Below are 13102 nucleotides of genomic sequence, written 5' to 3'. Positions count from 1 at the left end.
AGAGTAGGTTCCAAAAAGATGAAAAATATGTAATAGTCTATCTATGGACCGGCGAGTTGTTGTGACGTATAAGAGAATATAATCGGTGTACAGAGATATCTGGGCTTCCCACCATCTCCCTTTGGGTATACCCCACACCAGGGGGTCCTGGTGTACCCACGTGGGCAGTGGATCCAGTGCAAGGGCAAATAGCCATGGCGATAAAGGGCAGCCCTGCCTAGTGCGTCTGTGGAGGGCAAAGGGGTGAGACCTCACCCTGTTCACTCTGACCCTTGCATGCGGGTCAGTATATAGTAGTTTAACCCAAGCACAACATCTTGGACCAAATCACAGCCTGATTAGGACAGCATAGATATAAGGCCATTCGATACTAGTCAAAGGCCATCCTTGCATCCAGTGAGGGTACCGCAGCCTCCTCCGCACCTGGGGCCCTGGCAGCATGTAAGATACCATACAAGCGTCTCAAATTTAATCTAGTGTTTTTGTATGGCATAAACCCTGTTTGGTCCCGATGTATGAGCTTGGCCATATGTGGACGCAGTGTGTTTACCAGAATCTTTGCTAATACCTTGACCTCCAAGTTCAGTAGTGAGCTGGGACTATATGAACTGCAAGACTTCAGGGCCTTGTTTTCCTTATGCAGGACCACTATGGTAGCGAGCCTCTGACCCCCCAGGAGAATCCCCTCTAGCCTAGCTGCTTGGAATGTTTCCAACATATGAGGAGCCACTATATCTAACATACATTTGAAGAGTTCCACCGGAAGCCCATTAGGGCCCACTGCCTTCCCGGATGTAATTTTCCCCAAGGCCTGTTGCACTTCTTCCACTGTCAGCTCTTGATCTAGATGCTCCCCATCAGCCCCAGACAGTTCCTCCAGCGGGAGGTTCTGCATTAGCTCCTTACAGTCCTCTTGTATAATGGTCATCTAAGAAGAGTATATACTTTCGTAGTAGATGGCAAAGGCCCCTGTTAAAGACTCACTCGTTGAGTGTTGTGTTCCCTCCTCATCACAGATCTTTGCCACCCAGTTCCTGCTTCTATCCTGTTTTTTATAGCCATGCCAGCAAGTTATTTGCTTTGTCCATGACCTCGTAAAGACGCCTTTGTATAACCAGCTCTTTGGCCTGTGCCTCATTGGTCCCTAGGTCCTGCATTTCTTGTTGTTAAAGTCAGAGTCTGTGGTATTGATGCGGGTCATCCACCCTCCTAAGAGACTCCACCTCCAAGTCGGAGTCTTCCTTCTCCAGCGTTGCATATTTACGTTCCAGCTCCTTTTTGTGGCCCCCAATTAATGCCTGAGTCTCCCCCCGAACTACTGTCTTAAATGCCTTTCAAAGTGTACTTGCAGAGTCCACTGTCCCATCATTTTCAGAAAAATATCGCTTTGCATCCTCAGGTATCTTTTCTGAGAATCTTTCCTCCCTCAAACACCAGGGATATAGTCTGGGCATTTGCGTCATGTCCCTAATGGAAACTGAACTGGAGGATGATCAGAGATACCTTGTGCCAACTGAGTCATCCCCTGGAAGTTGCCTACATCTGAGTGGTGGGTAAATAAGTAATCTAGACGCAAGAAGCTTTTGTGAGATGCAGACAGAAATATATATTACCTCTTGCCTGGGTTGTGGGACCTCCACAGATCTGTTAGCCCTACTGAATCTATGAAGGACTTCAGTATACTAACTCCCCGACCCCTCCTGAGTGAGTCGGTCTGTCATACTTCTAAACTACGGTATCATTCATGCACTACCCCCCTCCCCCTCCCCCTCCAAAAAAAAAAGATCCGAATCCCAGGGGGCAACTGTAACAACAAGGTCCCAAGGGCTGGAAGGGTGTCCGAGTGTAGTCTTGGGGGAATTTTTACAGAGCAAAGATTGAGGGTCTGCCCATGCCAAGTTCCGGATCGAGCCACAAACCTGCCCAGGGGATCAGTCCATTTTGGGCCAGGACTAAATGGTGTTGGGAATGCAAGGGCTTACCTTCACCAAAGTTGGACATCTGGCAGAGAGGACCAAGAGGACTACTCTGGACCACCACCCCCGATGCAGGATCCAAGCAGCTCAAGATGAGGGGAGATCCATGCATCCAGTCGTTGCTTATTGTAGGGGCCTGCGGTTGCAGGAGATTGACTCCTTAATTCCTTCTTCTTCTTGTGCAGGCTGAATAGTTGCAGTCTTCGGAAGACGCACAGCCGGGTAAATGTTGAGAAGCTGGCAGGAGACGTGGAAACAAAGTTGCAGAAGAGTCTTCTTCGTTGTAGCAGGGTCTGTCATTACCTGGAGCATATAGTCGCGGTTCCAGTAGCCAGAGTTCAAAGTGGAGGTTGCAGAGGAATCCTGCTGGAATCTGTCAAGCCGAATCTGAGGACCCACCCAAGAGAGAGATCCTAAATAGCCCTGAAAGGGGGATTGGTCAACTAACCCCCCCCCCCCCCAAAAAAAGATCCGAATCCCAGGGGGCAACTGTAACAACAAGGTCCCAAGGGCTGGAAGGGTGTCCGAGTGTAGTCTTGGGGGAATTTTTACAGAGCAAAGATTGAGGGTCTGCCCATGCCAAGTACCGGATCGAGCCACAAACCTGCCCAGGGGATCAGTCCATTTTGGGCCAGGAATAAATGGTGTTGGGAATGCAAGGGCTTACCTTCACCAAAGTTGGACATCTGGCAGAGAGGACCAAGAGGACTACTCTGGACCACCACCCACGATGCAGGATCCAAGCAGCTCAAGATGAGGGGAGATCCATGCATCCAGTCGTTGCTTATTGTAGGGGCCTGCGGTTGCAGGGGAGTGACTCCTTAAGTCCTTATTCTTCTTGTGCAGGCTGAATAGTTGCAGTCTTCGGAAGACGCACAGCCGGGTAAATGTTGAGAAGCTGGCAGGAGACGTGGAAACAAAGTTGCAGAAGAGTCTTCTTCGTTGTAGCAGGGTCTGTCAGTTCCTGGAGCATATAGTCACGGTTCCAGTAGCCAGAGTTCAAAGTGGAGGTTGCAGAGGAATCCTGCTGGAATCTGTCAAGCCGAATCTGAGGACCCACCCAAGAGAGAGATCCTAAATAGCCCTGAAAGGGGGATTGGTCAACTAACCAGGTAAGCACTTATCAGGAAGGTGCTCTGACATCACCTGCCTGGCCTGGCCACTCAGATACTCCTAGAGGTCCCTGTCACCCCAACCTTGGAAACAAGATGGAAGAACCCAGAGACCTTCTGGAGGAGCTCTGGGCACCACCCCTGGTGTGGTGATGGACAGGGGAGTGGTCACTCCCCTTTCCATTGTCCAGTTTCACACCAGAGCAGGGACTGGGGATCCCTGAACGGTGTGGACTGGTTTATGCATGCAGGGCACCAATTGTGCCCTATAAAGCAAACCAGTGGTTTGGGGAGGCTACCTCTCCAAAGCCAGTCACGCCTATTTCCAAAGGGAGAGGGTGTTACCTCCCTGTCCCAAATGAAATCCTTTGTTCTGCCTTCCTGGGCACGATCAGATCAAACAGCAGTAGGGCAGAAACCTGTCTGAGGGGTGGCAGCAGCTGGGCTGTCAGAAAACCCTGTAAGACTGGTGGTAGCAATGCTGGTGGTCCTCTAAGGAGCTTCCAGAGTACATGGAATCATACTTACAATACTTGCAACAGTATTGGGGTATGATTTCAAAATGTTTGGTACCAAACATGCCCAGGTTCAGAGTTACCATTATGTAGCTGGACATAGGTAGTGACCTATGTTCAGTACACGCGTAAAATAGCGTTCCCGCACTCACAAAGTCCAAGAAAATGGATCCTGGATTTGTGGGGACACCTCTGCTAGTGCAGGGGTGCCCTCACACACAGGTACCTGCACCCTGCAGATGAGAGGGCCTACCATAGGGGTGACTTACAGTGACCTGTAGTGAAAATGGGTGCATGCACCCGTTTCACTCAGGCTGCAATGGCAGGCCTGCAGAACCCTTTTGCATGGGCTCCCTATGTGTGGCAGAGTAACTGCTGCAGCCCCTAGGGATCCCCTGGAACTCCAAAGCCCTGGGTACCTATGTACCATATACCCAGGGCTTACATGGGGGCACCAGCATGCCAGCTGTGGGGATAAAACGTTACCAGCACCCCAATTTAGAGGAGAGAGCACAGTCACTGAGGTCCTGGTTAGTAGGATCCCAGTAAACACAGTCTAACACAAACAGGCCAAAAAGTGGGGGTAACCAAGCTAGAAAGAGGCTACTTTTCTGCAGTCAGCTTATCGTTCAGCATTCTGCCCGCTATCATCCTCTTACTTAGCCTGTATTTCGGACCTTTGGGGCTGCGCAGTCCTTTTAGATTTTTATGCCCCCCTGTCCAGGAAGAGTCTTGTTTATTTCTTACTATAGTCTCCTCCCTCCCTGGGGAGTCTGTTCGATTCTGGTCCCACGGCATCCCCGGTGGACTTCGCCCCACGATCATGAAACTGTTTAGTTCTAGGGCTCGCCGCTTTCCATCTCTCCTGAGGCATCACGGTCTTGGGGTGGCTTGAAGGAGCCAGCCTGCTATTGGGTTCTCATCCTTCCCTCTCTCTCAGGCTCCCTGTTCTCCCTGATGCCAGCCTTCAGTCCTGTCCCATGCGTCCGCTAGTGAGGTAAAGTACCAGCATTTGCCCTCCGCTATTAAATGGAGAATTGCTGGGAAGAGCATCATGTAGTTCCTTAGATCGCAGAGCTTTTTTAACTTCAGCAAAACTTCACCGTTGCTTCTGGACTTGAAATGTATAATCCGGCAAGAAAACCTGATGACAGAATTTCTGTAATACAAGTTCCCATGGGTGCGAGCCGCCTGTAGAATGACATCACAATCTCGATGATTAAAGATTTTAGCAATGATTGTTATTGGGGGAGCCCCTGGCCTTTTGGCAAAATCGGTGCCCAGTGCGCCATTTCCACTGAGAAGTTTGACAACCGCTCTGGGCAGAGGGTTTTCAGGATGAGGTCTTCCAGAAAAAGGTCCATGCTAGCCCCCTCCGCCCCTTCCGGTACTCCAACCACCCTGATATTGTTCTGTCTTGTGCTTCCTTTCTGGTCCTCCAACTTAGCCGCCAGTGCTGTTTGTTGTGTTGTGAGAATTTGCAGCTGCGCTTTTACTCTCTTGGAGGACGACCTGAGCACCTGTATGTCAGTTTCTGCCATGGACACCTTATCTGCTATCTTCAGTAGATCAGCGCGCAGGCGGGAGATGGCTGCCGTTACTGCTTCTAAGTTGCGTTCTAAAGTGGAATTAATATCTGAGATTGCTGCCATTATAGCTCCCACCGAGGGTTCAGTTGCCTCTAATCTTGCTGAGTCCTGTCCTAATGAGGTTGGGGCCTGTTTAATAATCGCATATTTGTACATTTTGTTGTATTGCAGGAGGCTTTGGATTTTGGGTTGCACTATGGTATTCGGCAGATGAGGCCTCTGCCCTTGCATCTGTGCACTGTTGGCCACTTTCACCTCCTGCGCCCCTCGTCTCCACTACGATCACAGTTGCCTCTCTCAGCCGCCCCCCCACCTCCACTTCTTCACAGAGGCCTCTCCACTTTGATTTGGATTGGTCCTCGTGAGTCTCTCCATCCGGGAGGGCCTCCTCCACAGCCCCCCTTCCCTCGACTGTCACTGATAATGGGGCTGGCCCTTAGAGATCGTCACTTCCTCTCACAAGCACCCCTGTTGAGGGACTGGGCACGGCCACTCCTCCTCACTCGTCCCGGGTGCAGGACTTCAGGCTCCCCCCCCCCCCTATCGCAGGCCACCCATTGTATTTACTGCAGGTCTCTGGGGGCCGGGGCAGAGGGCCACAAGTGCAGTGCACCTCCTGTCGTCAAGTCAAGCTCAGCACATGTCTTGTTCTCCTCTCTGTCTGCCCTCTGCAATCCCGCTTGTGGGACAGCCCGTCGCTACGAAGCTCCCCATCCCGACTCGCTCAAGCTGGTCACTGTCGATCGCTTGGCCCCTCTTATCTCTCCCTCCAGGGGGCCAGGCTGACCCTTTTCCACTCGTGTCGCTTGGCCTCTTACTTGAGGCCTGGGCGAGAGGACCAGGGACCCCTCTTGCTGTGCACGAGCTCTTACGTCTCACACCAGGGCTTAGGCACTGTCTCTGCTCCACTGCCCAGACATGTCTCGCCTCCCCCCGTGGCATGTGTCCATCATGGCCGTTCCGAATTTCTCGGTACCTCGTTCATCGCTGATCCGCATGGCCTCTCGAACCTTTCGTGGGGCAGGATGTTGCCGGATTATGTCTGGATTTCAGGAATTTTCATTTTGGAGCCGCGGAGCTCGTTTAGTTGGCGGCCATCTTAGCGTGAGCCAAGCCACGCCCCCCCTTCTGAATTTTTCACAATTGTTCTATTAAATTGTCAATGTTTAAAAGTGTCCAGACTCATTTCAACATTGCAGTTAAGTTCTTTTACTGTTTTGAAAATGGGATGAAATACATTATGCTAAACATACCATTCTGGTCAGGCAGGCCTTAATAATGAGTAAAAGTCTCCACAGTGCGATTACCACTTGAGGCCCCATCCAGTTTGGAGGCCCATGGCCCTACACACATTTTTTTCTGGCCCTGGAAAATGGGTATACTCTTGCCATTGCCAGTATTAACTTTACAACCTTTTCCACCTTGGAAAGAGATTGGATAAGAGTTATTTAATACCCTTAAATATATGTTTGCGGATGTGCACAGACTCACAGGGCATTCCAAACCTAGAACAACCACTCTTCACTTTTTTCCAGCCTATACTGATAGATTTGTGGAAAGATGGCCCAATCAGTGCTTTTCTACAATTCAAACTCTGATTTATCAGCCCTTATACAGGGAGTGCAGAATTATTAGGCAAATGAGTATTTTGACCACATCATCCTCTTTATGCATGTTGTCTTACTCCAAGCTGTATAGGCTCGAAAGCCTACTACCAATTAAGCATATTAGGTGATGTGCATCTCTGTAATGAGAAGGGGTGTGGTCTAATGACATCAACACCCTATATCAGGTGTGCATAATTATTAGGCAACTTCCTTTCCTTTGGCAAAATGGGTCAAAAGAAGGACTTGACAGGCTCAGAAAAGTCAAAAATAGTGAGATATCTTGCAGAGGGATGCAGCACTCTTAAAATTGCAAAGCTTCTGAAGCGTGATCATCGAACAATCAAGCGTTTCATTCAAAATAGTCAACAGGGTCGCAAGAAGCGTGTGGAAAAACCAAGGCGCAAAATAACTGCCCATGAACTGAGAAAAGTCAAGCGTGCAGCTGCCACGATGCCACTTGCCACCAGTTTGGCCATATTTCAGAGCTGCAACATCACTGGAGTGCCCAAAAGCACAAGGTGTGCAATACTCAGAGACATGGCCAAGGTAAGAAAGGCTGAAAGACGACCACCACTAAACAAGACACACAAGCTGAAACGTCAAGACTGGGCCAAGAAATATCTCAAGACTGATTTTTCTAAGGTTTTATGGACTGATGAAATGAGAGTGAGTCTTGATGGGCCAGATGGATGGGCCCGTGGCTGGATTGGTAAAGGGCAGAGAGCTCCAGTCCGACTCAGACGCCAGCAAGGTGGAGGTGGAGTACTGGTTTGGGCTGGTATCATCAAAGATGAGCTTGTGGGGCCTTTTCGGGTTGAGGATGGAGTCAAGCTCAACTCCCAGTCCTACTGCCAGTTCCTGGAAGACACCTTCTTCAAGCAGTGGTACAGGAAGAAGTCTGCATCCTTCAAGAAAAACATGATTTTCATGCAGGACAATGCTCCATCACACGCGTCCAAGTACTCCACAGCGTGGCTGGCAAGAAAGGGTATAAAAGAAGGAAATCTAATGACATGGCCTCCTTGTTCACCTGATCTGAACCCCATTGAGAACCTGTGGTCCATCATCAAATGTGAGATTTACAAGGAGGGAAAACAGTACACCTCTCTGAACAGTGTCTGGGAGGCTGTGGTTGCTGCTGCACGCAATGTTGATGGTGAACAGATCAAAACACTGACAGAATCCATGGATGGCAGGCTTTTGAGTGTCCTTGCAAAGAAAGGTGGCTATATTGGTCACTGATTTGTTTTTGAATGTCAGAAATGTATATTTGTGAATGTTGAGATGTTATATTGGTTTCACTGGTAATAATAAATAATTGAAATGGGTATATATTTTTTTTTGTTAAGTTGCCTAATAATTATGCACAGTAATAGTCACCTGCACACACAGATATCCCCCTAACATAGCTAAAACTAAAAACAAACTAAAAACTACTTCCAAAAATATTCAGCTTTGATATTAATGAGTTTTTTGGGTTCATTGAGAACATGGTTGTTGTTCAATAATAAAATTAATCCTCAAAAATACAACTTGCCTAATAATTCTGCACTCCCTGTATAATCAGAGAGGCTTCTATTAGAGCTCTTATCTACTAAGAATAAGTTACTTTCCTTTGGTAAACAGTGTTTCTGGTGGTTACTGAATCTACCCGTACATTTGTGATAAACATCCCAGCCTAACCGCTCAGAGGAATATTGCAGTGTTCATTGTAAGGTTCCACATTATTTTTGCACTCCATTTCTGTCTCTCATCAGTCTTTTGTTCCCCTCTCAAGACATGGAAAAAAGGACACAAACTAACATCAGAGTCTCCCAGGGTGTTGCCATTGAAGGCTCTGTGATGTCACACCTGGAGAAGCATCAAAGTTATGTTTTAGCCATGACACCACCTGTTGGTGCAAAGAAAGCATTTAAACTTTTCCAGATTCAGTCTGGAAACTGGAGATTTATTAGCTGAGGAATTTGCGGTTAGACATTGTGTCCACCCAACTTTGTCAGCAAATATAAGTGACCTATTCTGTATGACTTCAACATGGCATAATTGTTTTCTTCTGTACTCAGGTGGATACAGCAAGTGAAATGGAAGAGATAGAGGTGGATAGTGTATCTGTGATTCCAGAGCCACAGAGCCGACCTCCTGCAAAACTTCAAGTCTTCCTTGCACGATACAGGTACAGTTTAATATATATTTCTGTGGAGTCCATTGTAAATGCTTTTAAAGTTACATCGGCAGTATTCCAAGATTATATTCGCATATAGAGAACTGAAATTATGAAGAGATTATGTAGCTAATAGGAGGATGTTATCAGTATATATTAAGGAGTATTTGTAAGGTGATGTATAGTGAGATGAAAATCTTCTCCAGCACTGTATTTTCCTTATCTTAATATAATTGTTTGTGTTAGTGAAGCTGTGATGCAAAATATGATAGAGACATCTAGCTGCAGATTCCTTACTTTTGAATCCTCCCCCAGGCGCAAGCCTGGATCTGGAAACTTTTTCCATAGTGCATCTGCGCGTCGACAGAGGACGTTGTTCGACTCTGTATTGATGTTGTTTACCGGATGTGACGTCAACAGAGTCCATATGGTGTCCTGCTGATGGTCTGACATCAGTTCTGTCTTATCTGCTCTTGTAACACAAATCCAGTAAATGCCGTTTTTCAGCCTACTTCGACGTTTTCGTCCTATTAAACAGTGTGCTTACTATATCTTCGAGGTTTCAACCTAGTGAGTCCTGTGGATGCCAGATGTCGGCTACTGACCCCCATTCCGTTTGCATATGATTCCTGGACAAGCAGTATGATACCGAAGAGGGCGGCTCTTCTCAGCAACTTTGCCCAAAAGCTCTACGAGAATGCTGATGAAGCTTCTAGCAGTACAGATGTTAGTCTTTTCAGTCTTCCCATCGAATGAGGTCTCCTTCTTGCGCTGACGTCTGTTCACGGTGCCGTTCGAGGAGTCGGTCTCATGGGTGCCATTCTCCATTGAAGCCCAAAGGTAAGTCTAGCAAGCGGTCGAAGTCATGAAAGTTACCGTCTTCACTCCATGCCACCTCCTGTCATTCCTCGGTTAAGGAGACGAGGTCGGAGTCTGCCCTGCGTTTCTCTCCCTTTCCAGGAGATGGTGCAACTCTTTTCCAGATGCATAAATATTATTATTCTCTTCACGCTGTCTTTGGCCAGTCACCTCCCTCTGGAGCACCTGTGAGTCCCAAGGAGGTAAGAAGTGCCTTGACCGTATCCACGCCGATGGGTACGTCCTCTGCTCCAGTTAGCCATTCTATGTCAGTTGACAAAGCCATTACAGCGCTGGTCAGCCCTTTGGGGTTTCCACCTTTGGTGCTGGTATCCGATGAGCCGCCTCCGGTGACTTCGCTGGTGCTGCCGATGGAAGTCAACTCACTGTCTCCATCTGAAGTCAACATCGAGGAATCACCTTCCCGACACCGGACATGACGCCAGTCATGCTTGTCATCCCTGGCCTACCTTCAAAATAATTCCTTCCTGTTGGTCCTACTTCGGGACATGGTGGACAGGTGGTGGAGGAGTTGGAACCTCATTGAGAGGACAACTGGTTAACTAACATAGCTGTGGCTAGTGGCTTGGATTCTTCTCTTGTAGGAGATGTCCATGTATAGTCATAAGCACTGGATAGTCCCGTCCACGTGCGGGGACCCAGGAGCATCTCTTTAATATATTTTCTAAAGTGTAGACCCTTGCCTTTCTTCCTGATAAAGCAGCCTCTATGCATAGGTTACAAAGACCCACACACATTCCTGCCTCCTGTAACATCTGTACGTCATTTTCAAGGCTTACCCTGCGTGACAGGGAGAAGATTTGCCGTCAAGGAAGAGCAGAGACGATGCCAGCAAGAAGCCAGTGGGACCTCTGATTGAGGGGAAGGCCAGTCTTCCACCAGAGCTCTTCCCTCAGTCTCCAGTGGATTTGGAAGGTCTGAGATGTGTTTTTTGGGAAGAAAACACTTTCGGACCCGGTCGACGTCGAGGAGATCGGCATCGAGAGGAGGTATGGAGCCAACATGTTCACCGTCAAAGACTGGCTCAACGTCGTGCAAACGTCGCTGCAAGACGCCAAGGTCTCCTGCTACTCGGTGCATGACATTGAGAAGAATATATCAACGTCGTTAGACTCGCCGTTGTGGCGAAGGAAGCGCTGATGTCACAGTTCGACATCGAGGTCCCGCTCAACATCGATACATAGCCTTTGGAGAGAGAGATTGACGTCAAAGAGTCACTTGACATTGAGGAGACAGAAATCTACAAAACGAAGAAGGATCTATTCCTCCACTGATTCGCAGCAGAATGTTTCTTCTTCGCTGGTGCTCCTCCCTTTGTCGCCTTTTCCGCCTCCCACCACCTCTCTTCTGCCGGCTGTGACACCTCCTGCTCAGCCTCCACCTCAAGTTCTGTCTCCGGTGTTCCCGGATTCTCTGGTTCTCCCGGCACCTGTACCGCCACCTCCTCCAGTGTGCAAGTGCCTAGCACTGCTCCAGCTGCCAGACCGCACTCAAGATCGCGCCACCATTCCCGTCATGGACATCATGCATCTGGCCGTTCATCATCAAGGTCAAGACACTCCCATGACAGATGGCAACAAAGATCAAGATCACATTTCTACCGATGTTACCACGGATATTCCTCACCGTCCACCAGAGGCTATTCACCCACACTATTGGACTCGCTTCAACCTCGTACCTCACCAGTGGACAATATCAACACCTTTCAGGAAGTTCTAGTTGAGGTGCAGCAAAACTAAACGTTCCTATGGCTTTTCCAACTCCATCCACTTCAGTCATTTTCAAGACACTCCAGCAGCGCACAGCCTCCAGACCTTTGCTTTCACTAGTGTTGGGTCTTCTGGAACCAGCCATGGAAGTCTTCCTTACGCCTGCTACGACTAAGTCTGCACCTTCCAGGCTACTAAAAAAGTATCGTTCTCCGGAACAAGACCATTTGTTTCTGCGTTCCGATCCCCCACCTGATTCGGTTGTGATCCTGGCTGCCCGCAAATCTCACACCACAACTCTGGCTGCTTCCTCTCCACCTGACAAAGAGAGTAAAAAGGTGGATTCGACAGGCCGCAAAGTCTGTTCGGCGGCAACATTCATGAAGGTGGCAAGTGCAACGGCCCTCTTGGGTAGATATGATACGGCCCTGTGGGACTCCCTACTTCATTTTGCGACCACCTCCCCAGGGACCAGAAAGAGGAATTTTTGGAGATCGTCCAAGAAGATGCCATGGTCTCTAACTAGATCATTAGTGCAGCGGCGGAATCATCCTTGCTCTCAGCACACACATGCTGCCATGGAGTAACCTTAAGGAGGCATGCCTGGCTGCGTCTAACGTCACTGAAACCGGATGCTCAGCAAAGCATTCAGAATTTGCCATTTTCAGGATCCACTCTGTTCGGCTCTCTTACTGATTATGAAATGGCAAGGATGAAGGCTGAAGTAGACACATTGAAGGCAGTAGGCCTTGAAAAATCCAAAGCGCAACAAAGATCCTTCCATTCTTTACAGTGTTGCTATACTTCACAGAGGGTTCAAACCCTTCAGTGGCTGTTTGGAAGATCTCAGCAGCAATTCCAAAGCTCCTTCCAGCCTCAACGGAAACAACAAAGAGGATAAGGTTCAACAGCCCAATCAGGGTACCCGACAACCTCCAGCTTCAAAACCCTGAAAACTTTCTTCCGCGTGTTCATTAACCACTCCACTGGGGGGAAGCGTCACTAATTACCTGGAAGAGTGGCAATGAATTACAACATATGCTTGGGTCTTGCACATTGTGCAGAATGGTTATTGTCTCAGATTTTCCACCCCACCGCCAAGTATTCCGCCAAGGCCAACCACTTCTTATCTCGACCATCTTTCTGGAAAAGAAAGCGGTAGGACCAGTTCCCCTCAACCAGCAGGGAAAAGGCATTTACTCAAGGTACTTCCTTGTCCCTAAAAAGGACAACAAAGAGCTCAGACCCACTCTAGACCTAAATTTTGCCAACAAATGGATCCAAAAGGAAAAGTTCAGGATGCTGGCCTTACACCAAATATATCCCAAGATTCACCAGGGGGACTGGCTTTGCTCAGTCGACCTATACGACGACTACTTTCATAGTCCCCTCGCGAAAAGCATCTGAAGTTCCTGAGATTTGTTGCAGGTCTCAAGTAAGCACCCAGAACTTTCTCTAGGTGCTTGGCTGTGGTGGTAGCATATCTTCGGAGGCACCAAATCTTTGGGGGTCATTTTGACCTTGGCGGACGGCGGAGGCCGTCCGCCAAGGTAC

General features: G+C 48.6%; 1 protein-coding gene across 1 annotated transcript in view; it reads left to right on the top strand.

Moving 5' to 3' along the window:
• TSPOAP1 (TSPO associated protein 1) overlaps window positions 1–13102 on the top strand; it is a 2439191-nt gene that overhangs the window by 1431389 nt on the left and 994700 nt on the right. Inside the window, exon 15 of the mRNA XM_069226865.1 lies at window positions 8863–8972. Coding sequence (XP_069082966.1) covers window positions 8863–8972 — 110 coding nt within the window. The remainder of the gene's footprint in view (window positions 1–8862; window positions 8973–13102) is intronic.

Source organism: Pleurodeles waltl, chromosome 3_2, assembly GCF_031143425.1.
Source record: "Pleurodeles waltl isolate 20211129_DDA chromosome 3_2, aPleWal1.hap1.20221129, whole genome shotgun sequence".
NCBI classification, from domain to species: domain Eukaryota; kingdom Metazoa; phylum Chordata; class Amphibia; order Caudata; family Salamandridae; genus Pleurodeles; species Pleurodeles waltl.
The sequence above is the reverse complement of the archived record's forward strand: the minus strand, read 5'-3'. Positions and strand labels throughout refer to the sequence as shown.